This window comes from Dama dama, chromosome 11, assembly GCF_033118175.1.
Source record: "Dama dama isolate Ldn47 chromosome 11, ASM3311817v1, whole genome shotgun sequence".
Taxonomy (NCBI): Eukaryota; Metazoa; Chordata; class Mammalia; order Artiodactyla; family Cervidae; genus Dama; species Dama dama.
In genome coordinates this window covers 77,792,754-77,819,042 of record NC_083691.1, presented here as the reverse complement: position 1 = coordinate 77,819,042, position 26,289 = coordinate 77,792,754, and the positions used below count along the sequence as shown (strand labels likewise).

The window sequence follows — 26,289 nt, the reverse complement described above, 5'->3', positions numbered from 1 at the left end:
CCATCACACCCCCAACATAACGGCTCATAGAGATTTGGTATTTGGCTACAAACTGACAACTGCTACCAAAGTTTTTCCTGAGTACATATGCTTTTTCTTTCCTTTCTAGTATGAAAAAGTTTTCATACAGATTTCTGTAAGATATAGAAGATATAGAGGTAAGATATAGAAGAAGATATAGAGGTAAGATATAGAAGAAGAAGAGGTAAATGAAAATAAAGTTGCACAAAGCAGTGTGTGTGTGTGTGTTTCTGAGTGTGTGTATGTGTATGTATGCATGTGCACATATATATATCTGTGTTAGTCACTCAGTCATGTCCGACTCTTTGCAACCCCATGGACTGTAGTCCATCAGGTTCCTCTGTCCATGGAATTCTCCAGACAATGGGGTAGCCATTCCCTTCTCTAGAGGATCTTCCCAACCCAGGGATCGAACCAGGATCTACTGCATTGCAGGCAGATTCTTTACTGTTTGAGTCACTAGGGAAGCCCTATATTATACATTTTTCTCATACATTTGTACTTTCTTACATAACATGAATTTCTTATATAATAAGAATGCTGCCTTAACAAATACTTTAAAATATGAATGGAAATAGAAAAAAGACAAAACAAGAAACAAAAAGAAAAAAGAAAAAAAGAAGTGGGTAGCTGAAGTGGGTAGCCATTCCCTTCTCTAGAGGATCTTCCCAACCCAGGGATCGAACCAGGATCTACTGCATTGCAGGCAGATTCTTTACTGTTTGAGTCACTAGGGAAGCCCTATATTATACATTTTTCTCATACATTTGTACTTTCTTACATAACATGAATTTCTTATATAATAAGAATGCTGCCTTAACAAATATTTTAAAATATGAATGGAAATAGAAAAAAGACAAAAAAAAAAAAACAAGAAACAAAAAGAAAAAAGAAAAAAAGAAATAAAGAAAGAAAGAAAAGAAAAATAAATAAATAAAAATAAAAATATGAATGGAGAACCTACCAAGTGCAATCACTATGTGGTCTGATCATTTACATACCATACATCTTCACTCTTCATGGACAGTCATAGCCTTGAGGGTGGAATTATGAAGTATTTTGTCTAGTGCACACAGTGCCAGCTTATCCTAAAAAGAAATGCTTTCTGAAAAAATTAAATGGGATTTTGATTCTAATTTGCCTTCCATCACTTCTTAGCCATGGACCTTGAAAACAACATCTAAAACTTCAAGTCTCAAATCCCTCATCTTCAATTTAGGAAAACTGTACTAGGATTTCTGGTCCTATGATTGGGTGAGGGTTAGCCCTGACTGAAATTTGGAGTGACTTTCTTCCAAAGTTAACAAGACACTTTTCCCACGAGAGGAGAAAAGAAGAGACAGAGCGCCCGGTAGCCCATACATCACCTGTGGGTGAATTAAGGAAAAAGCACTCTTCCTGTGAGTGAATGAAACTCCACGCCACGGCACGTAGTGTAATAAGCAGAGCATGGCTGGATTTCAGCACCGCACAGCTCTCAGCCTGGCACCCTTGCAGCAACCTCACGACAGTGCCAACAGGGGCACAGAGTGCACATGCAGCACTCCTGGGAAGATCTGAAAGGCTCCTTCTCCTCTGAAGCCCACTGCATACTGTAAACCAGAGCTGGCCCAAGAGATGCAAAGTCAGATGGACCGGAGAGAAATATAAACCTGGTGTGTGTCTTGGAAGGACCCTAATGTGGCCTCCTCTACGGAGCTTCCAGGCAAACTAAAAAGATGAGTTCCCTGTCCAGCAATGAGGATACAGGGAAAGAAGATCAGGCATCTGAACCTAAAAAAGGGAATGCCCAGAAGTGTCCCCGATTCCAAAACTTGCCTGGAAAATTCTGTTTCCATGGGTATACATACCTAGAAAATTACGTTTGGTACCTAACTTTTAACTAAACAAGGGCCATCTAACATACGTGTTGAAGATTATCACTTGCCACCACCTTCACTCATATTTCTCTGTTCTGAGCCACCATCGTCACTTGGCAGAATTATTACAATATCTTCCTGAGTGGTCTTCCACCTCCCCTCACCTCATAATCAAGACTCCATTTTTCACTCCTTCAGTCAAATCCCATCATCCCCCTACTGTGAAACTGTCTGAGGCAGGATTTTTCAACAGCAAGCATCAAACCTCAGACACCGATGGTGGTTACGGCTCATTCATCCCTTTGCAGACTCAGATGAGACTCTGCATCATGTGGCACTGGATCTGGCTTCTCTAGCAGCTGCCCAAGGATTGTGCCAACACCTGCCCATGCTGTGAACTTTGACTAGGAGAGTCAGAGGGTGGGACTGTTCCCACAGTTCGTAGTTTCACATGGCCTGGCTAGAAGCAGCACCACACGACCAGACAACGAGCTCAGTTTTCCTCCAAGTTAACCTGTAAGGCCTGCTTGTTAATGTCTTTTCTCACCTCACTTCCCAACATTCCTGCTGCTTTGGGTTTGTATCATCCAATGAAAACTTAGCACCTAGGCTATATCTTCAGCTCTGTTTGCTGAGGGACAGGTCAAAACCCTACAAGGTAAGTAAGATGTACTTATTCACTACATTTCCTGAAATATGCAAAATGTTCCCCAATAATATCACAGATTCTGGAATCAGACAAATAATAGTTGTGTATTCTTGGACAAAGTTACTTCTCCTCTCTGAAACTTGTTTTCCTTATCTGTAAAACAGGGGTTCTAATAATAGAATCTACCTAGCAGGATTATCAGAGAAGGCAATGGCACCCCACTCCAGTACTCTTGCCTGGAAAATCCCATGGATGGAGGAGACTGGTAGGCTGCAGTCCATGGGGTCGCAAAGAGTCGGACACGACTGAGCGACTGAGCGACTTCACTTTCACTTTTCACTTTCATGCATTAGAGAAGGAAATGGCAACACATTTCAGTGTTCTTGCCTGGAGAATCCCAGGGACGGCGGAGCCTGGTGGGCTGCCGTCTACAGGGTCACACAGAGTCGGACACAACTGAAGCGATTTAGCAGCAGCAGCAGCAGCAGGATTATTCCAAGCATTAACTGTGGTAAAGTAAATTCTACCAAGCACAAGGACAATAGTCAATGAGACAGTCATTACTATGATTATGTCTTACTTATCCTTGTATTTCTTGTGTTTAACATTTTGCAATAATACATTTCCCCTGGATTTTAAAAATGCCTAATAGGTGGTAAAGATGGAGAGATTTGTGTGGTCTTAATACAAAGATTAAGAATCTGTACAAATACATACACGAATGCCTCCTAGAAAATGCTCCTTTACTGCAAAATTAAAATTAAGCTTGTTTTACGTATTCTTTTTTTTTTCCCCCATCTAACCTACCAGGAAAAACAATTAAGTCAAAAGTACAGATGGAGTCACCTTTACGAACAAGATATATTCTTGAGAAGATGTGTACAAATAAGATTTCTCTAAATCAAACCATATTTCACACACCGTCAGGAAAAAGCACTCTTTAAACAACTTCACACAGAATGCTACAGTGAATTGTTTTGTAAAACGAAGACTTCTTCACATTCATTGAGTATGTTCACACGGTACTGGTGTTACCTTAGATCAGGCTCTTATAAGGAAGGAAACATAACAATATATTAAAGTCAGAGTATGGATCATTATAGCTGTGATGTTTATTTCTTCTGGTAAACAAAAAAACTGAATAGAAACAAAAAGATTCCAGTGTTAAAAGGGAAGACTCCTCCCAAATAAAACTATATATAAGCACTTACATATATTTGTGCGGGCTATTAAGGGTATATGTGAGTACTACACACATGTAAAAGACATATAAAAAAAAAAGAACATATTGGAATACTAAAAATTATTATATCTGTATGGTAAACAGGTGACTTCTCCTTTTATGCTTTTATTTTCTAACTTTCTGCAGTGCACATGTGTTACTGTTTAAAAGGTCTTTTCAGAAGACTTTTCCAAAAAAATGATTCATTCATTTCTAATACATTTAGTTTTGCCAGTTGGAAAAGTCGCTGGGTTTCACTCTCTGGAAGGCCTTTCACAGAGAACATTTGTCTGTTCTTGTGGAATGAATGGAGTAAAGAAAACAATACTGGGATTTCTGGCAATCAGTTTTATGATCTCTACTCTTCCTGACGGTCAAGCCACATTCCTACCTACCTCTCCTGACCATATACAGGTATTGCTCTGTTTTCCTGTAAATGTAAAAGGTAAACACCATGTCCTCAGGAGTAGTTAGGCAATGCTCCTAGGCAGGATTTCAGACATTTACCTTTCTTACAGGAAGACGTACAGTTTTCCAGGCAACAGCTGGCAACCTTGAGGATTCCTCTTTGCACTGGGAGTCTGTGCCCTGGGCTACATTGCAATATACTGAGTCTCAAGTAGAGGCTCATCAGAGAGTTTGGTTTGTGCAGCTCACTGATTGGGAAGTCTGCCTTTCTAGTAAATTCTCTTGTTCTGCAGAGCTAGCTTCTTCTCTCCTCTCCCTTTACCAATCTTTTCTTTTCTTTTTCTAATGACACAGCCAAGTGCCCACAAACCACAGGTTAGTGTCCTTTATTCCACAAGGCACAATGATGCAGGAAAACAATAAAATCATGTTTTCTCCAGGCACATTTTAAAAAAAAAAGTGAAAGTTTACTTTCTTAAATCCAACAATTGTATTAGGTATTGCCAACAATCTTATAATTCTCAATCAAAAAGTTTTTGGATATATTGCAGAAAACAAAACAAAATAAGTGACTCAACATTTAACCTCCATTTTAATCTTTTGTGATTGTTTTTTTCACCTTTTGATAGAGTGTATTTCCAGCATCCACTCAACACACTGATACCCAAGGCCTACAACATCCAAAAGAAAGACACATTCAGATACTAAGAATTGTTCTGCTTCCAGCTCAATATCAAGTGGAAATCAAAACATCAAACGAGATTTCACTTCATACTTGTTAAGATGTCCATTACCAAAAAAACAGAAAATAACAAGTGCTGATGAGGATGTGAAGAAACTGAAACTCTTGTGAACCGTTGATGGGAACATAAAACAGTGCTGCCATTGTGGAACACAGTTCCTCAAAAAATTAGACACAGAATTATTATATGATATATACAAATGACTTGAAAGCAGGGACTCAAAACAGGTACTTGTATGCCAATACAAGTATACAAGCTCACTACAACATTATTCACAACAGCCAAAGACAAACAGTTTAAGTATTCATCAACAGGTGAATGAATAAACAAAATGTCATATATCCACACAATGGTACTTCATTCAGCCTTAAAAAAGAATGAAATTATGATACATGCTACAACATGGATGAACCCTGAAAACACCATACTAAATGAAACAATCCAGACACAAAGGACAAATATTATATGATTCTACTTACATAAGGTACCTAGAATAGGCAAATTCACAGAGACAAAAAGTAGAACAGAGACTACCAGGGGTTGGGGGGAAGAGGTTGGAGGGGAGTTATTATCCAATGGATACAGAGCTTCTGTCTGGAATGATGAAAAAGCTCTGAAAATGGAGAGTGGTAATGACTGAGCAACACTGTGAATGTAAGTAATACCACTGAAATGTATAGTTAAAAATGGTTTTAGTTTTTTTAAAAAAGACAACTGACAGTATAAACAAAAATAATAACAATGTAGTGTGAATTTACAATATACATAAAAGCAAAATCTATCATAAGAGCACAAAGATTGGGAGGAGAGAAATGGGAGTACATATTGCTAAGTTAAACTTTAAAGGAAATGGTAAAATATTACTTGAGGATAGACTATGATGTTGAAGATATATATTAATACTATAAACTCTAAAGCAAACACTAAAATAATAAAACAAAGAGCATGGCTAATCAGCCAATAGAGGAGATAGAATGTAACTGTAAAATACCAAGGGTCAAAATGTAGCTTGATCCAAGGATTCATCCCTTGGAGTAACTCCTTAACAAAATGCAGTACATATTTTTTATCATTCAGTGAAAGGTTAGTTTATTAAAATCTACTCATAAGTATGATTAAGTCAATGAAAATAAATGGCAAATGCACTTACTGCCCAGACTGGGGATGTAAAGCCCAGAATCGCTGCCTTAGTTCCATCAGCAACATAAGGGATAATAATTTCTCCCAGACGTGTATCTCTGAACAAGGCTCTAAGGATATTTAAAGCATGAACCTAGAATAAAAAGTTCAAAATTAGTTGTAGGCTGAAGACCACGGTAATTTCAGATCTGTATATATCCAGTAGCATAACCTCCCAACAAAAAACTTATCAAATTACAGGAAGAAATGAATAATTCACAAATAAAATTGATTTTTAATAAAACATACCTAATAATTCATCAATCAATTTTTTAAGTTAGCAAGATTTGAACAATGCAATACAAAAGCTGAATCCAATGGACCTATGTAAAATCCTATACCTAGGAAATAGAGGCAATACATTCTCTTCAAGCACACATGAAACATTTATTTTTAAAATGATCTCAAATCTACCACAAATAAAGCCTCAACAAACACTAAAAAAATAAATTTTCTACAGATTATGCTCTGATCATAGTGGAATTAAGTTAGGAATCAGTTCCCTTACATTCTTTAAAAACTGACACATTTTAAAGCACTGGTCAAAGAAAACAAATATTTAGAGGTGGACAATAATAAAGATGCTACACATTGACACTTGTGTGATGCATTTAAGTGGAATCTAAAAGACACATATACCTTAAATGCATCTATTTAACAAAAAAAACTATTATTTATAGAAAGGATAAAAACAAGGTCCTACTGCATAGCACAGGAAACTATATTCAATATCCTGTGATAAACCATAATAGAAAAGAAAATAAAAAAACTATATATACATATAAAACTGAATCACCTTGCTGTACAGCAGAAATTAATAAAACATTGTAGATTAGCTATCATTTTTAAAAATTGGAAAATATGTCCGATTAAGACAACAGAGAAAGGACAATAAACTCAAAATAGAAAAAGAAAATTTAAAAGATTCGAGAATTTTAAAATCAATGACTTAACTGTGAGCATTAACAAAACCAAAAGATGATTCTTTGAAATAGAAACAAATCATGAGACTAACCAAGAAGAGAGAGAAGAAAATAAACAATGTCATGAATACTAAGGAGGACGTGACTAAAGGTACATCAGAGTTAAAAAAACAAAATGTACATCAGAGTTACAAAGGCACATCAGTTATAAACTGACTAGTTTCCTAGTCAGAAAAATGTAGGGCAAATTGGACAATTTCCTAGAAAGCAGAACTAATCAAGCCAAATTCAAGGAGAAACAGAAAAGCTATAGAGATACTACCATTATATAAAGAAAATCAATAGTTAAAAATCTCACGCATAGACCAAAACGAAAGCAAGACACCAAACCCAACAAAACAACACACACATTCATACACACAAAAGACCCACATGATTTTATGGATGAATTCTACCAAATATTCAAAGAATGGATAATTCCAGTCTTACTTAAACCATTAAGAGAAATGCCCAAGTTTGTTTCATCAGTCCAGTACAGCCTGGCTATCAAAATAAGATATGGACTTTAAAAAAAAAAAAAAAAGTAGGGACAACTACTTTGAGAAATGATATCTATTAAAGGCTCAACATATACATACCCAATAACCACTCCTAAGTATCTACTCCAAGGAAATGTACATATATGTTCACCATTAAGCATGTAAAAGAAAGTTCTTAAAAGCAGTGTTCTTAATTACCTCAAATTTAAAACTATCCAAATGCTCACAACAGAATGGATAAACAAATTATATACTGAAAAGTGAAAGTGTTAGTCTCTCAGCCGTGTCTGATTCTTTGTCACCCCATGGACTGTAGCCTGCCAGGCTCCTCTGTCCACAGAATTCTTCAGGCAAGAATACTGGAGTGGGTTGCCATTTCCTTCTCCAGGGGATCTTCTCAACCCAGGGATCAAACCTGGGTCTCCTGCATTGCAGGCAGATTCTTTACCAACTGAGCCACCAGGGAAGTTCAAATTATATACTATTACATACCAATGAAAATGAATAATTCACAGCATATATGATATCATAAACAAAATGTCTGTCAAAAGAAATCCTATCAAAAGAGTATAGAATGTATGGCTACATTCATAAGAAATTTTTTAAAAAAACAGGTAAACCTAAGGTGTTAAAACTAAGCAAGTGGTTATACTTGGGGGAAAGGTGTTGACTAGAAGGCAGTATGAGTGGGCTTTAAAGTGCTAAAATATTTCACTTCTTGCTGAAGTGTGTTCACTGTGTGAAACTTTGTGGAGGCAAACACTATTTGTACACATCTCTGTATGTTTAGTATAATTCAACAAAAAACTTTCACATAAAAAAAAAGGACAGATACAGCATGAAAAAGGAAAAGTACAGGTTAATATCAGTTTCAAATCCAGTGAAAATATGTGAAATAAATTTTTTTTCAAATTTTTAAGTGAATCTAGCAACATGTAAAAAAATTTATCATTTCAAAGTTAGTTCATTGTCTTATTTCAAAGGTCATATTATCTTAAAAAGTCAACATAATTCATGATACTTGCAAATTCTAGAAGAAAACATTTATCTCAAAAATGCTTAAAAGCATTCAATAAAATCTAATTTCCTTGAAAAGAGGAAACCTACAGCAAATATCAGAAACAACACAAAGTGCTGGCTATCTCTATTTCTATACAAAACTATTACTACAAGTGCCACCCAGCAGATTAAGAAAATTTTTTTAAAGAATCAGGAAAGTAAAGCAAAGTTAACATTACTTATGAAGGATATGATTATCTATAAAGAAAATTCATGGAATTTACAGATAAATCATTAGCTGTATTACAGCAATTTAGGTAGGTGACTGAACATTTCACAAAAGACCTGTAAGATTTTTATGGAAAATTATTTTTTAATGTAATGAAAAACATTAAGAAAGATCTGAATAAATGGAGATATAAAGCCATGTGCATGAACTGAATCAAAAAAAGAAGTCTTTTTTCCCAAATAATAAATTTAAATTCCAACCATAATTCAAAAGGGCTTTCTGGGTGAACTTAACAAACTGATTCTAAAACTTTTATGGCAGAGCAATGGGACAAGTACTGCCAAGGTAATTCCAAAGCGGGGGGGGGGGGCGGGGAGGAGATTCATTCTATCAGATATTGAAACTTATTTTAAAAAATACAGTAAATAAAATAGTGATTTAGGGACAGACTAACGTAATAGAGCACAGAAACAGACACATATATCGACAGAAATAGTATATGAGAAAAATGGTGTTAGTACAACAGTACAAGAGAAAAGGATGTATTATATAAAGAAAATATGGAATATCTTTCTGACTTGGTTATGGAAGGCTTTCTCAAACAATATCCAAACACACAAACCACGAAGGCTGATATATTCCATTTTATTAAAATTTAAAACTTCTGGGCAATAACAGAATAATAAGCAAAGTGAAAAGAAGCAATAGACTGAGAGAAGACATGTAATTCAAATAACCAAAAAGGAAAAAAAAATCAGGAAAATAATTTTAAAACAATAACAAAAAACCCAACTCCTACCAGAGAAAGACAACCTAATTAAAGGTAGGCAAAGTCTTCAAAAAGGCAATTCACAGAGGTTATCCAAAAGACTAATAAATATATGGAGAGATGTTAAAGCTACCAGTTATCAAAGAAATACAAATAAAACTGGGGAACACAATAATTTCATACCAAGCAGAAAAGAAAACATTTATATACAGTAAAACTCTGCTCAGAAATTAAAATGAACTTGGAGCTCACTAACCTTAAAAACTGTTGATTGGAAAAAATCCCAAACTAAAACAACGTGCAGATAACACAATTCATATTCAAAGAGAAAAAAGTTCTTAAAGAATGAAAAACATGCATGAAATTTTTCATTTAGTGATTTATAGCTGAGAAGGAAAAAAGGGAAATAGAATATGGAGGCACCTAGAGTGTATTCAATCTGTAATGTTTTACTTCTTAAACTTGGAATTGGTTTTATGGATGTTGTTTAGTCACCATACACTTTTATGTGCTGAAATATTTCAGAAATAAACCATGGGAGAGTAGCAGCAAAGCAAATCATCTAACACCTAGAAGACTGGTCAGAGATGAAATATTAAATTTTTACTGATTTAATAAAAATGATCACTAATGACAATCGATGACTTTGAAGCCGAGTAAGGTAATAATTCAAAGCACTCTTGAAAATCAAATTCCACTATTTTCAGATGTTCTTATTAAACAATAGTATTTTTCTAAGTGATAGTCTAAAAAGTGGAACCAGTTATATTTTTCACATTTTGGGGGGAAAAAAAATCTTAAAATGATTTCAGATCATTTCTGAAAGATGATCTGTAACTTTTTATTTAAAACTTTTAAAGAATTTTTACATCATACAGTCACAGGCCACTATGTGATATGTGTTAATAAACTCTATCCTTTCCCACTGGTCCACATTCTGGCCCATGGGCTTCCCTAATACCGCCCACAGGCTCTGACATAAAACCATATGTCCTTATTGTATATGACCGTAAACTTCAGCTGTCAGTCTCTTCTCTACCTAACGTGGGCCTCCACCGGGTGGGCAGGAACATCCTACTACGAGGCATTGGCTGAGAAAGCCTAGACAAGATGTATCCGACAGGTGTGTACTACCATGGAGTGGGGCGGAACTGTGAGGAACACTTAAACCAACTTCATGCACACAAATAAGTATATACTTAATCAAACGTTAGCAGTGACAAAAAAGGACTAAGAATTAGCTAAAATTAAAATGTGAATATACCAAAAGCCAGACACTACATTTTAGGGGAAGACCCAACTGCTAAATTTTAAAATATATATCAACTCAAAGCAGCACACACAATATCTGAAAGTGACAGCACATTCATTTTTTAATTTTTAGATACAATTGTAATATTGTAAAATACCGTGTCTAAATCGAATGTTTTCACTAGAGTTAAAAATCAGACCATCTTGGTTAATCTATACCAACTAAAGCAATGGCTTATTCTGTGGACTAGAAGAATCAAACCAAAAGCAATCCTCTCCGAATAAGCTTTAAATGTCTGTCTTATCTTCAAGAGCTCTGTATCTTTGACAGATTTTTTAAATTTTCTCTTTAAGTACAGCAAAGAGTTAAAACCACTGACTCTGACTTCCTAGCAGAGTTTGTGTATTTCCATTATTACCTTGGGGACTGTGCTTTGTGAGTCATCTGTAGGTCCAGCCAAAGAGATTAACTCTTTCATTGTTATTTTCAACAAATCCGTTTTGCCTTTCTTAGGTTCAGATGCCAACAATGCCTATGGAAAAACAAGAAAGAAATTATCAGGACTATTATTTTATATACACCTGCTTGCTAGTCCCCAGAATGGATTCCCCAATGTGGTGTTAAGCAAGTTAATTAAGCTGTGTGACCTTGAGCAAGCAGCTTAACCTCTCCATTCCTCAGATACTTCACCTGTAAAATCAGGTGGTGATATTACAGAATCTCTACGGTTACCGCCAGGTTTGGCGTGTCAATTATGTAATACTAAGAGGTTGCAAACAGCTCCTGTTGACAACTCTTCTAGGACCATAACTGGGTGGCAGGTCTCAGATACAAAAAGTTTTAATTATCCAACAAGAAACTTCCCTTTACTTGAAAAACAAAAAACCTCTGGATTAAATTTCTTGTAAGGATGTGGAAACTCCCTGGAGATATATCAGTTATTCAATTCTTCATAAGAGGACTGGAGACTGGAGAACTCTCAAACTGTAGCACTGGAAACTCCATGGGACAAAAGGAAATACTACGAACTTCAAAGAGGTCCTATATTTGAATGTTCAAGAGTTGCTTACTTTCTAACATTTTGATAAACATAAAAATAGTAGTATCAAACCACCTGAGGCAATAAAAAGAAGTACTTACACATGCTACAATATGGATGAACCTTGAAACATGATGCTAAGTGAAAGAGGACAAACACAAACACCACATATTATATGATTCCATTTATACAGAGACAGAAAATAGGTTAGTGGCTGTGTAGGACTGTGAGTAGCCAGAATATTTCATATATATGTAGCTACTGGGTGCCAAGAGTGAAAGCTTCAAGTCCTTCAGCTTCTTCTGAAGCATTTATAACCCATAAGGAGCAAAGTAAAAATACATAGGCAAAACAGGTTTAAAAAAGAAACTTCTCATAATATATTGATGCTCAGAAAATACATAAACTAGCTTTTGACCATTGAAAAAAATTTTATATATATCTACACCAAAGGTAAGCTCATAAACTAAGTAGGCAGTTTTTCTTCACAGCTAACACCGAGCAAAGCTTTCCACTAGAACAAGAGTATCACTTTATTGGTAAAGTTACACTAGGGAAAAGGGGACTTTCCTGAGCAGATTTTTCTATTAATTTAGATTTTATTCAACTAAAATAAATAAGAAAGCCATATGTGATTACTGATGTGTCTCCTGGGAAACATAGCTTTTTTGGTTGTTTTTTTTTCCCCCAAGAGCTGTGTGTAGTTATGACATTCTTCTCAAGGCTGAGCTAAGAAAGTGCAGTCCTGATCGCTGTATCATTATCACCAATATGTGATATTAGTTGGGAACCAAGAAAGAAGCACACAGCACAAATGTGCAACCGAACCTTGCTGCTGCCTTAACACTTGTTCTCAGACAGACATAAGAGGCAAAACACACCAGGTCAGAGTGAGTTGATTTCTGAAGATCACTAAAATCTACCACCTTGGTGATCTGTGTGTCAAACCAACCTTTCCAACTGGTACCCACTGTCATCAACAAATCATGACTCTGGGAATTTGGGGGAGGAATAACAAAGGGAAGGAAAAAATACCGGGGCACTGAAAAACAGACTTCATTTCACTTATTTTCATTTTCTTTTTTTTAAAACCTATTCCTAGATTTTATCTTCCTGAATATTAAAGAAAGATCTTGCAGGTCGGGTCTGATTTAGTATTGTGAGGACTTAGTTTTTATTCTTTGGATTCATAAAGATGATGGCCTCTTAATTTCAACACTGTGGAAATATTTTCCTATCAATTAGCAATATCTGAGCATGCTGATATGGAGCAATCTTTAAGGTATAATGTTAAGTAAAAAAAAGCAAGAGGCAAAACAATGTGTGGAGTATGCTTTCATTGGTGATAAAAAAGAAAATGCATGTACACACACTCTCTCAAAAAACAGGTGTTCAGGAGGCAGGGTGCCTGGGCTCAGCTCAAGTCTTAGTTCTGCTTTTACTATCCGTATGGCCACTGGCAAGTCATTTACCTAACTTTTCTATGGCCCAATATATGAGTGATAATAGGATCTATCTTGTAGGGCTTGAGAAAGGATTACATGAGATAACATTTGTGAAATAACCACTTACAAAAGCTACTATTAGGATTAGGATTATTTTATGCATGGATATTTTGTGCAAGGATTCAAAAGAAACTTTTAACACTGGTTGCCTACAGAGTCTTTGAAAAGAGAGGAAGAATACTTTTTCTAATTGAAAAAAAGGTAGCATGTGCACTTCCTGGAAGTGAGGAATGAATGCACCACAGTGATGTCTTCGTACTTCACACACAGGCGGAAATCTCTACCACTCTCTGTTCATGTTATAAGACTGACCTCTTAGAGGGTTTGTTCCAAGAAGAGATCTGTCATAGGAACACAACAGCCACACATTATAATAAAGTATTTGTGAGATGAACTATAGAAAAGACAGAAATGTCCCTTATGCAATACGATCACTCATGCGTCAGGGGGGGTTATTATCAAAAAACCAAAAACAAACAAAACCCCCAGCTATGATCCTGCAGGTGAGCATAATACCTGTATGTAGAAAGGAATTCCAGCACTGCGTCTTGTAGCACAGAGTTTAGACGAAGGATCACAGCATTTAATTTCCTCTAAAACATTCAATAACCACTCTTCCGGTAGCTTTTGCAGACTCACATTAGGGCACCTAAAAGGCATATGTAAAGCAAACATTTGGAATTATCAGGTACCGAAAGGTAAAAGCACAAACTATTGACACACATTAACACTGTCAGGAAAGAACAAAATCCTGGCATTCGGAACGAGGGAAATTAAAAGTGTCTCACTTTCTACTTTTCACCTACTTTCTTTTTTATGATGGGTCTTAGGGTTTGAAGCTGTGACAGGTTCTATTTCTTACAAAAACACACACAGCATGTGTCTTATCTGCAAATGAGCTTTAATATCTAAGCTTGAACCCACATCCAAAATGTTCTGAAGGTTAGCCAAGGACTCACCAATGTTCTATATTGCAAAACTCAAGATTTCCAATGAGGAGAACATAACCTTATAGTTTATTATAGTTCATAGTCTGCAGTTATAGAAACCATACATATTCAAATAAAACATATTTTTGAAACTATATTTTAGTAAATCACTCTTTGGTTTCTCCAAGTGTAGTCTATTACAAATTAAATTTTCATCCAGATCCTACGTAGAATTAATAAAGAAAGTTGTTTGGAAAGAGTCTTAAACATTGTGAAGTTATCTGGACATTACTCTTAGTGAGATTCTGCTCTACTATGTTAACTGTTATTTTAGAATGCAAGTTTTTTCTCAACGTATGCCCTAATGTGGTGGTGGTTTAGTCACTAAGTCTTGTGACCCCATGTGACCCCTTGTAACTCTTGTGACCCCATGGACTTTAGCCCGCCAGGCTTCTCTGTCCATAGAATACTTCAGGCAAGAATATTGGAGTGGGTTGCCATTTCCTCCACCAGGCTATGCCCTAATATGCAATTATATAACATTATCCTAAGAAACAGCATATTTAATGGTAGATAGACAATTATCTTAGGAGGATCATAATTGGATTTTTTAAAAATTAATACAAAAATAAAGAGATAAAGTCCAAAGGAAAAATACTCTTCTCTTTTTTGAATTGAAGAAGACAATCTGTAGAAAGGTAACTGATTTCTAATTTGTAAAGAGAATTAGAGCTCTTAGAAATATGTGGTTTTTTGTGTGCTTTTTTTTTTTAATTGAAATATAGTGATATACAATGTTGGGTTAGTCTCTGGTGGGGACTTTTTCTCGTTATTTTAGTTTGGTTTAAGACTGACAACTTCAGTTTCTAACCTTCCAAATAGCAACTCAAATTTAGTTATGTCTTGCATAGAACAAAATATACATAAATACAACTGCTTTGAAAGGAGGCATTTTTTAAAGTTTCACATGGGCCTGAAAAACATTATTTCAGCCACAGATGTTACAACCAAATCTCCCTATTCCCAGCAGGCTCTGTGATTTTTAAAGGTTTTTCCTTTTAGCCTGGCTTAAAATCCGTTACCTCATTCCTGTTTCTTCCCACTTGGCTCCCTCAGCCACAAAAACCAGCCATCAACAGTCTAAATCACAAGATTAGAAGAGATTCAAAGGCAGAACAACCAAACTCAAAGTAGGAACCTTGTTTAGGTTCCAACTTGAAAAAAACAAATAAAAAAAGGGATACTTTCAAATAATACAGATAGTTATGTATATATTAAATATTATATGATCCCAAGGAATTATTTATAGGAAGTGCCAATGGCACTGTGAATGTGGAAGAAAGTGTCTGTATTTTTTAGAGATGCATACTAAAGTGCATAGGAGTAAAAATAACATTTTAGGGATATACTTTGTAAAACTTTAGCCAAGGACAATGAGAGGGATAGATGAAGCATGTAAAACAAAACTCTGGTAACTGTTAAATCTGGATGATGGATAAAGGTGTTTCATTACATTATCCTTTCTCTCTCTCTCTCTCTCTCTCTCTCTCTCTCTCTCTATATATATATATATATATATATATATATATACACAGACACATATGTGTGTATATATGTTTGAAATTTTAATGTTTTATATGTTTATAATTTATATGTTTGGAAATTTTCATAAGAAATACATTTATATGTTTGGATTTTTACTAATAAAAATAATCCACACATTACTTACATTACAGAAGTTACTTTCTGATAACTGGGTTTGTATTAATATCTTTTACAAATTATGATCAAAACATCTGTTTCACAGAAAAATATCTTTAGTTTACTACTAACATTGCCAACTTGGTATAATCCTCACACAGTTGCCCAGTCAAAAGATGAAACCCAAATCCCTAGGAGCTGTTAAATTTAAGTGCTAATGATCCAGTTATGGCTTACTGCCTTTTTTGGCTCATTCTTCATTGTCTTTTAAGTATATTTGGGTTAACTTACACACAATGGGTGAGCAGAGGAGGAAAAAAAAAGAAAGAAAAAAGAAAGTAAAGACATCTTTTTGTGATCTTACCAGCCAAGATTAAAAGCTGGGGTCACAGAGATGAAAAAAGGAAAGACTACTTGATCTAAGGTTCTCTGTGGATTTCATTGGCCCGTATTTTCTTCCCCACCACAAGACCACTGGCAGTGTAGGACTGGCTTACAGATAAAGCTTCAGACGAAGGTTAAGTATTCCTGTAGGAATTCACTAAAGTAAGAAAAACACAAGGGGGAAAAGGAACTGCAGGAAATGAGGGGTATTTTCCTATTTCCTTATTTTTCTATCAAGGGCACTGAAATACTAGCACAACAAATACTAGTTCAGAAATGCCCCCTCCTCAACGCTGTCAATGAGGTTCTCCGGGGCCTCCCTGAGCTAGCACCAGGTGCCTGCCCTAAATGCTCAGACACATATTTGGCTCAATCTGGTTCATGAGAGAGATATTATCAACTCTCTCATTATTTCCTTCAGTAGGTTTCATTCATTCACTTGGAAAAAGAAAGGTCTATTAAGATCAAAAAGATCTGCTTGGCACAATGCTATGCCCTAGGAAGGGAGAAGGAGAATACAAATTCCAAATTACACTCAATCTAGAAAGCAGGCCCCTTTGGATTCAGAATGCATTGCTGCTGCTGCTGTTTATTTGCTCAGTTGTGTCTGACTCTGCAACCCCACGGATTGTAGCCCGCCGGGCTCCTCTTTCCATAGGATTTCCCAGGCAAGAACACTGGAGTTGGGTTGCCGTTTCCTTCTCCAGGGGATCTTCCAGGCCCAGGGATTGAACCCACGTCTCCTGTCTAGCAGGTGGATTCTTTATCACTGAGTCACTAGGAAGCCCTAGAATGCATTACCAGAGTATATTGTTTTTAAGGATTGCCTTCTTAATCATATTTTGATTAGTCAGGTTATCTTTCAGATTCATTTCAATCCTTGAATATCCACCATTAGAGTAGGGCTTAAAATAGTTTTGAAACAACTGGTGATGTGGAAAGAAAGCTAGCTGGAGAATCAAAATTGCCTGCAAGAAATCCATTCAGCGGATAAGCTACTTGTGACTGACTTGAGGTAAACTGTGTCTTACTCATTTTGAAGGTATTCTAACTCCTTTAGACAACTGGGGACATACATTACTGTTAATAAACTATTTTCTTAAATTAACTGAATGACTCACCGCTCGCCTAAACAAATTACTTCACCTTCAAACAAAAGCAACTAATTTCACATTTTAAATATGAAATACACTTAAGGCCAAAATATGAAGCAAAATTCCCAGAAAATTATCAAAATTCAATTGCCAGGCAATCAGTTAAGTATAACCTCAAATGAGTAAAAGTTAAGCCTCTACCAATTCTTCTTTTCCTAAAACAATAACTTACCAAGCTATTATCACTAAGGGTTTTTTTTTTTTTTTTCCCAGCACAAGAAGGAAGTAAATCCTTTCCCTTTCCCATAAACACACTTTCATTTTGTCAGGTTTAAGAGCAACTCCAAATGAAAATTCATTCAAATAAGTAATAAGTATTCATTCAAATAAGTAAGCTACTGGGTACAGAAAAGCAAACATCAATAAAAACAAAGCTATTTATTTACTGATTGTTAATAAACTTTTACCTTACCATGGTTCCTTATTTTTCATTTGCTAATTGTTTAGATAATTTTAAATAAGGCAGAGAAATAAGTCTGTCTGGGAATAAAACAAGGATGAGCCCCTAACCTTGAAAGTGAAAGTGAAAGTTGCTCAGTCATGCCTGACTCTTTGCGACCCCATGACTATACAGTTCATGGAATTCTCTAGTCCAGAATACTGGAGTGAGTAGCCTATCCCTTCTCCAGGGGATCTTCCCGATCCAGGAATCGAACGGGGGCCTACCTGCATTGCAGGCGGATTCTTTACCAACTGAGTTATCAGGGAAGCCTGTCCCTAACCTTAATATATAGTAAATGATGAGTACTGACTCAAGCTCAGCATCATCAGTCATCACCATCATCACCTGCATGAAAATATCTACAAACAATAATTTTTTTAAAAGACCCAGGGAACACCAGATCCTGGCTCACAAAGCCCTACATATTTGAACAGCCTCATTCAACTTCATCTTACACCATTCTGCTCTTTACTCGAAATGCTTTTGTATTAACTATTCCCATTGCTTGGGAAGCTGCTGCTTCTTGTCATCTGAGCCTTGGCTTACTTTAGTGTAGGGAGAAAGACAGACTTTTCCTTATACTAAACTTTATCACACCGAAACACATAAAAGTTATCTGACAGTTTATTACTGTCTAGATGTCCTGTAAAATACAAACTCTATGATATCAGGGACAAACTTTATCCTGTTCACTTCTTTATTCCCACACACACAGAATAGGGCTGGCACCCCAATAGTTGGCTCAAATATCTGCTGAATAAATGAACAGCTTATGACTTACCAACTCCATTAAGTGTACCATTGTAAAAAAAGCCAGGCTGACACATCAAGAGGGTATAGCAACTGGGAAGCAAAGTATAAACAAAAAGTGCTTTCCAATCACAAGAGAAGCCCGTTAGAGCCACAGATGACTCCCCTCCTTAGCTTCTTCAAACAGATTCAGAAATCTCCACATCCCATGGTCACAGCACTGATATGAAGATATTTTCTACTGAAATCCCCAAGCAAAATCAAATCTGGTAACCTAAATATTACCCCAAGAGAGAATTTTTTCCCAATATTCAAGAACAAAATCAAAGATAGGGTTCAAAACCCTATAGAGGGCTCAGGTTTATATAATGTGGTATGTAACTGAGGTTAAATACCTTCTCCAGGGGATCTTCCCAACCCAGGGATTGAACCCAGGTCTCCCACATTGAGGTGGATTCTTTACCAGCTGAGTCACAAGGGAAGCCCAACTAGTTGTGTGGCTATGGACAAATCACTTGATTTCTCAATGCCCAAGAATGAAAATAAAATCACTGTAAAAATGCTTTGAAATTCAATGAGACACTATTGCCTGGATTACTATTCCAAAGAGAGAGAACAATGACCCTATATTATATAAGTACCCAAAGCTCCTCATTAGACGGTCCCCAAAACACCTCATCATGGCCTCATAAGCTACAGTCCCTTATTCAGGTCCTCACATACCTCTCTTAGTTCTACAGTGATAAATGTTTCAAATTTAGATCCTAATAATTGTCTCTCGGTTCAGAGAAACTCTGGCTTACCACATCACACTCTCAATGATCAGAGTGTCTCTACACAGGCACACAGGAGATGTTCAGGAAATCGTTTGCTGAACGAATAAATAAAGACCAATTAGTACTGGTGCCAGCTACCCCGTATTAGCTGTGCTTCCAATCAGGCAGATAATTGAAAAACTAGATGTGGAAAAGGAGGGCTAAAAAACCCATAAGGCTCCTCAATGGTGAAGTCACTGTACTGTGCCGAGAAAAAAACAACAGCCCAACCTAGACTTTGACTATTCAATGAAGCTTCTGTCTACTCCCCAGCAAGGAAAGGTTACTTCACAAGGAAGTGATTTCAAAACTCCAGAGTTGCTGCTGTTTATGATAATGAAGGAACTGAGAGGTAAAAATGGAACCATGCAAGACTCCCAAGAACAATGCGACAAACTCTATTTGTTTGTTTTGGTTCCTCATCACACAATCCAGGGAAAGGTCCCTGAGTAAAGCGGTCCATGGCTGTCTGTGCCAGCCCCATGCGCTCACCAGCCCCAGCCATGGGGAATTCCAAGCCTGCTTTGGTTAGCAAGTGCCTCTCCACTAAAACAGCTGGCATCCGCTTTGTCTGATTTTGTTTTACTTCACTCCAGTGTCAAATTAGTGCAAAATACACAGTGTCTTTAATCTCTGAGTACATCACAAAAATTGTAACTTTCTTACAAGGGATTCAAGGTTCTTCATAAACCAGTCTCACTAAATGTTATTAATCCACAAAAGACTCCTAAGAGATTGGTTTACCACTTCTGAAGGAAGTTTACTAAAAATGTATCCAACATCCCTCAATCTTTCATACCCAAAATCCCCAGACTTTCCCAATCAGAAACTAGCAAGCAGCATTGTACTAGGAGTAGAATGGAAACTGAAAAAGGCCTTAGAAAGCTAAACTCTCTTCCTTTATCAAAGGCGACACAGCAGCCTAGAGAGGTTTTCATGGCTTTGCTAGTGTCAACAGAGCTGGGAGGCAGAACTCAGCTCTAACGCACACCTCAATACTCTTTCCTCTACACTCTGAGGGAGGTGCAGGTTAAGGATGGGGATGTGGAGGGAATCAGATCATTTTGATTTTCCTGTTTATCAGTCGAGAAACAGTAGAAATTAAAAGAAAAAAATTAAAAGGCTGACAGGGAAGAGGCAAGAGAGTCTGGATTTGGTTTGGTTTTTCTATGCTAAGTGCCATAGCCCGAGTCGCAGAGTCAGACACGACTGAGTAGCTAACACTTTCATAGCATGAGTCTCTACCAGAAGTAACAGAAATGAACAGGCCAGTCCATGGCTGCCTTTTAGGTCTTTGTGTTGTCTTGAGAAGATCACTGAAGCAAATTATTCTTCCATAAACAGATTAGTCCAATTTCTATCCACAAAGCTATCTCACTGGTAGTGGGTAAGGATTCTAAGATAAGCATAAAACCCAGACTGAAATCAAATTACATGTGCTGTATACCCAACTAATTGGTCATTAGACTATTTTGTGCCAATAAATCAGGTCCCCTGACTACAGAGTGGCTTTCCAATGGTTTATCCATCCACCTAAGGACAGTAACAGAGAGCTATTTTTTGTCAAGTTCTGATTAGTTATATAATGATTGTTAATTGAGAAATGTTACCTTCATTTCCTCAGACTTTTTCAGTGGGTTATTTTTCCTAACTTAGAGATTTTTCCAAGCTCCTATTATTTCATAAGCTAAATTCTCCAATTCTCCACTCCATTCATTCTTCAGTCAAGTACTGTTTATTATTTCAAGGTTCATGTTTATTATTTCAATTAAATTAAACAGGGACAGATGGGCAGGAAGGCTGTGGGCATGTACATACACATTTAAAAAAGGAAACACAGCCTTGAAGCATGGAGAAATTTTAAGCCTGAAAAACGATTTGCCCAAATGAGATCCAGTGAGAAAGCTACATATCAACAGAAGCCATCTGAACCTCCCTCTTCACCATCAAATATTGTTGAGGTTTACTGCAGGCTAAAACATCAGGGGCTACTGTAAAGCCTCAGCTGCAGGCACAGGCAATGACAACAGCGACCAAATAGAAATTGAATTACCAGTCAGCAAACCATGGGGAGAAGGGCAAGATACGGTGGATTTAAAAAAAAGTGGTTAGATGGATGTAACAAAGTGTTGGTTTTCTTATTTAATGTAACCATTCCCTGAGATCAGAAGGAAAAAATTAATATTAACAACTCTGAGATTTTACTAAAAAAGCTGAGATAGAAGCTATTCACTAAGAACAAGATCCCTCTGTTACTGAGTCTAAAATCACTGAGAATTATTATGAGAACTTTAAAAAGAATGAGTATTCAAAGTTCCAGAAAGAAGGTAATATCTTACCCAACTATGGAGTGGACTTAAAAATAGAAACTCAAGTATCACAAGTCAAAGACACAAAGATTTAAACATTAAAACATTCTAAAAAATAAAGAAAAAAGAAAAAAATCATTAAGACATTCTAGTTTTCCTCAAATCCTTCTAATCTACTATAGAAATGGGAGAATTAAAGGATTTTTTTACCTATATAAAGTATTAATATGGCTTCCAAGAGTGGAAGATCACTTAATTTGTTCTTTTTTAATTATTAATATTTCAAATAAAAATCATAGGATACTCAGAAATAAAAAGTATCTTAGACACATTTGCCAAAGGAGATGAAAATAAGGCTGAGAGAAGATTATATACATATATTTTTTAAATTTAGCACTGAATGACTTTTCCCTCAAACCTCTACATTATGTTCTACATTTATTTCTTGCTCAATTGCATATTCTTTAGAGACTTGATCTTTCAGTCTCCAGGAGAGTGAAATTATTTTTTATTATTATATTTCAAAGGTACATAAGAAGTTTTCTGTTGAATTTGAATTGTAGTAGTTATAATTAACTCATGAAAGTTGAAATACATATAAAAATTACCTCTGTCCACCATAATTGTTGATGTCTGTAAGTCAGCACTAGCATTCTATGACAAAAATTGCTAAATGTCAGCAGATCGGTTTTTCAGGCCAATTATGTGAAACTGACTGTAACTACTGCAGTAAATATTCATGGATTAAGATACATTTCAATAAGCAAAGCATTTAAAAAAAATGAAGAGCAAGACATTATCAAGTACTCATGAACCTTCCTTCTAGATTTAGAACTACAGAACAATTTAATCCCCTTAAGAGTTAAGCTTTTAATTTCTGGTTGAACAAATGAAAGCTAGATTCCCTGGTTTGGCACCCTAGTTTAGGATTCTGTTCATTTTCTTTGAAAGAATAACCTGAAATACTAAAATGATAGCACATAAATAAGCATATATGAATTTCATTAGAAATCTGAATTTACAGTTATAACTTTAATGCATTTAACCACTAATCAAAGGCTTAAGCAGAGAATTATGCATAGGAAGGTGATTATTTTTTTTAAAGAGTACATGAATATTTCATCAAATTTTAAACAAAAGCACCATATAACAAATCAGATTCTTAGAATCTGAGAAAATTAACTCAACATATTAAGTACTAAGTACGTATGTGTGTGTGTATGTGTGTGCAAGTGCTGCTTTCAAAAAATTCCCAGAAAAAAGAATAGTGTCTCCCACTCCTATTTATTCTTAGATGATTGTTTAATAGCGAAGTCAGTTTACATTTGAAGACATTCTGAATAATCTTATTAAAAACCAATTCAAACAATGTGGTTCATGTTTAACTCTTCGGTTATTTACCCATTAATCTCTTTAAGTGCTTGCTTCCTTCACACAGCTGTAGTTCAAGAGGTGGCCAGCAGTTGGCCTCCATTTCAGTGGATTTTCATGAAAGTCCAGATTTCTTTCTGCAAACTTTAAAAATGCTGTATGCCTAAATAACTTTTTCATAACTTAAAAGCTTTCAAAGGATCCAAGAGAAACACATTTTTCTTTTAAAAATAAAGCCACACATACTGCAAAGATGTTCTCCGTAAAACATTCTGTTCAGCAGATCTGAGACGTCTCCAAAGGGATCAAGAACCACTTGGTTTGGAAGCAATAGTTGGGAACTCATAACAGGTTGGTTAAAAGCCAACAGTGACAGCCACAAGGAGTTCTTTAATGCAGATCAGGGGTGGCTGCAATACTAGGCACTGGGCTCTGCCTTGTCTTCCTACGACATTTATTTGGAATGCCTTCAATTGTACTTTCAACTACACAACACAGTTGTTGAAAAGCCTCTGTCCCTGGTCTTCTGTTCTTTTCTCTTTGTAAGTTTTTCCCTAAAGACTGCAATCATACTATGATATTTATGAAGACAGCTCAGAAGATATCTCCGTTTCTGTAATATCACCCACACTAATCTATCTCCCAGTTATGACTTAAATATTTTCACCAGGATATGCCACCATCATCTCACACTAAACACATACAAAACAAACTTAGTCATCTTTATCAAATGAATCCCCTCTTTCAGTCCCCTTGCCTTTGTTAATCTCAATTCCACTTTTCTGGTCACTAAGAATTAAACCACAGGAACAGTCATGGACTCCCTGGGGACCTTCATTACACACATTCTGTTTGCTTCACGTGGCAGATTGCATTCTTCAAACATGGCCACCACTGTATCTCCCATCCAAATGTATTTCTACAATATGATCTTGCCACTTTATCATCAAATGGTAAAGTTTAAGTCTAAAGCCCCTCCCCTTGAATCCAACTGGCTTTAAGACTCTCTTAGAACCAAAACAATGTAACTGAAGTAATGCTATGAGACTTCCAAGGCCAGGTCAGAAAGGACCATGCAGTTTCTTCCTGGTTCTCTTGGAAACCACTCTCTAGAGAAAGCCAGCTGCCATATAAGAATTTCAGCTACCCTACGACTGCCATGCTGAAAGGCCACATGCAGTCCAAACGAGACCCTATCTTCTAGTTATCCCACCAAGGTGCCATAATATGAATAAATCTATCTTGGACCCTCCTGACCAGTTCATCTGTCAGCTGAATACCACCAACTGATTTCAGTAAATACCCCAAGGAGAAGAATCACTCAGGTATGCATGCACTGCCCTAATTCTTGACACATAAAATCATAAAATAAGAGATGTCCACGGCTTCCCTTCTAAGCATTCAAAATGTCACGTGTAGAGTTGTTACTACATGGGGCTAAACATTAATTGAGATGTCACTTCTTTCCCTCCATTCCTAGAACCATCATCAAAGCTTGTATCACCTCTGCTCTAGATTATTAATAGCTGATGCCAGGCTCTCCTCACTACTATCTGTCACTACACTCTACCTAACCTAACACTTCCAACTGAAAAACTACTTTGATGTACCAACACCATAACCATCTTCAGTCTCATAATGTTTTATACTTGTAGAAAACTTTATAATGTAAAAGGATCTTCATAAATATCTATTTTACTTGATCCATATAAGAAAGACCAGAGAGATCTGTCAATAGGACAAATATTCTCTTCCTTACTTTATAGATAAAGAGATCAGAGGCTTAGGAGTTTCAATTTTATACCACCTCACTGCCAGCAGAACTAAGACCCTGTGTCATAGACTATTGCTGTTTCTCTATTCTACATGCCTCCTGAGATCTATTTCAGATTAAAAAAATGTTCAGTGCCTCTTTCCATCCCTACTATAGCGACTCTTGCTTTCTAGGCATTTCTTAATAAGGCTTTTTCTATTCAACGGGATGTTATTGCCTAGTAACTCTACCACCACCACAATAATCAGGCTGGCTCACTTACTCACCTAACAATCTGCCATGCTGATTACAGCCTCTCAGTATTTACTTATAAAGTCTCCTCCTTTCTCCTCCTATCTACTTAAACCTTATTCATGTGTGTTAGCACAAATTCGACCTCCTCCATTAAGCCCTACTAACCTATACCTGTTGCTTTCTCTCTGCTATTCCTACAGAATTTGCAAATTTCGCCCAAATTTTGACAATTATATTAGATCATCTTGTTCAAGTGTCTTGGTCTCACTTTCCAGACTTGTATTCAGCTAACACACAACCATACAGAGAGCAATGCTGGGTGCTTACAGCCACTGTCTGTTCTGACCAGTCAGTGCCCATGACATACCATTTGTTAAATATTTTGAATTTCATCCCTGCTTATTTCCCCAACTAAACCATAAGCTCTTTAAGAGCAAGAAGTTTGTCTCATAAAGAAGTATTTCAGCCTCCAAACCAAGCATAGGACTACACACACAGCTAGTGTTCAATACATACATTTACTAATGGATCTGAAGGGAGTGAAGTGGATTGTGCTGTGAGAAAAAAATATTCTTAAGTCATCTCTATGCTGGAAAGAAAGAGTCATAAAGATAACAAAATATTTTCAAGATCAGCAGTTTAATGTCAGGGACATTTAAAAATGTGTCATTTAAAGATATTCTGTGCAGCCCATAACTGTCGAAATGTTTTATAAATGTTTTTACCAGGAATGTGAAAAAATGTTTCAAAAATATTCAAGGAGTAGATGTCTTAACGGCCCAAAATAAAATGTTTGCTGAGGCTACAAGGCTGGCAGAACTCTGCTTCATTTCAAAAAGTTTCCAGGCAATGGAAATGTTTTCTTGGAAAATACTACCTTTATTTAGAGAACACTTGCCATGAACACTTAGTCATTAAGTAATTTAAGGTTTCCTCACAAGCTCTTTGGAGGAAATCTATTATATGAATGAATGAAATTATCAGCCAGCACCTATAATATATAAAAAAAAAAAAAAATACATTTGGCTAAATATATGAAATCTACCTGAGTATTTTTCCAAGTAAGTGGGAAAATCTTTTATATTTTTTG

General features: G+C 36.2%; 1 protein-coding gene across 3 annotated transcripts in view; it reads right to left on the bottom strand.

Annotated features, from left to right (window-relative positions):
• Positions 1-26,289, bottom strand: part of THADA (THADA armadillo repeat containing) — a 327,677-nt gene that overhangs the window by 234,814 nt on the left and 66,574 nt on the right. For all 3 annotated transcript variants that reach the window (XM_061155511.1, XM_061155510.1, XM_061155509.1), the window contains 3 exons: positions 13,853-13,985; positions 11,211-11,324; positions 6,053-6,175 (listed from right to left, as the gene is read on the bottom strand). In XM_061155511.1, the coding sequence (XP_061011494.1) occupies positions 6,053-6,175; positions 11,211-11,324; positions 13,853-13,985 (370 nt within the window). The remainder of the gene's footprint in view (positions 1-6,052; positions 6,176-11,210; positions 11,325-13,852; positions 13,986-26,289) is intronic.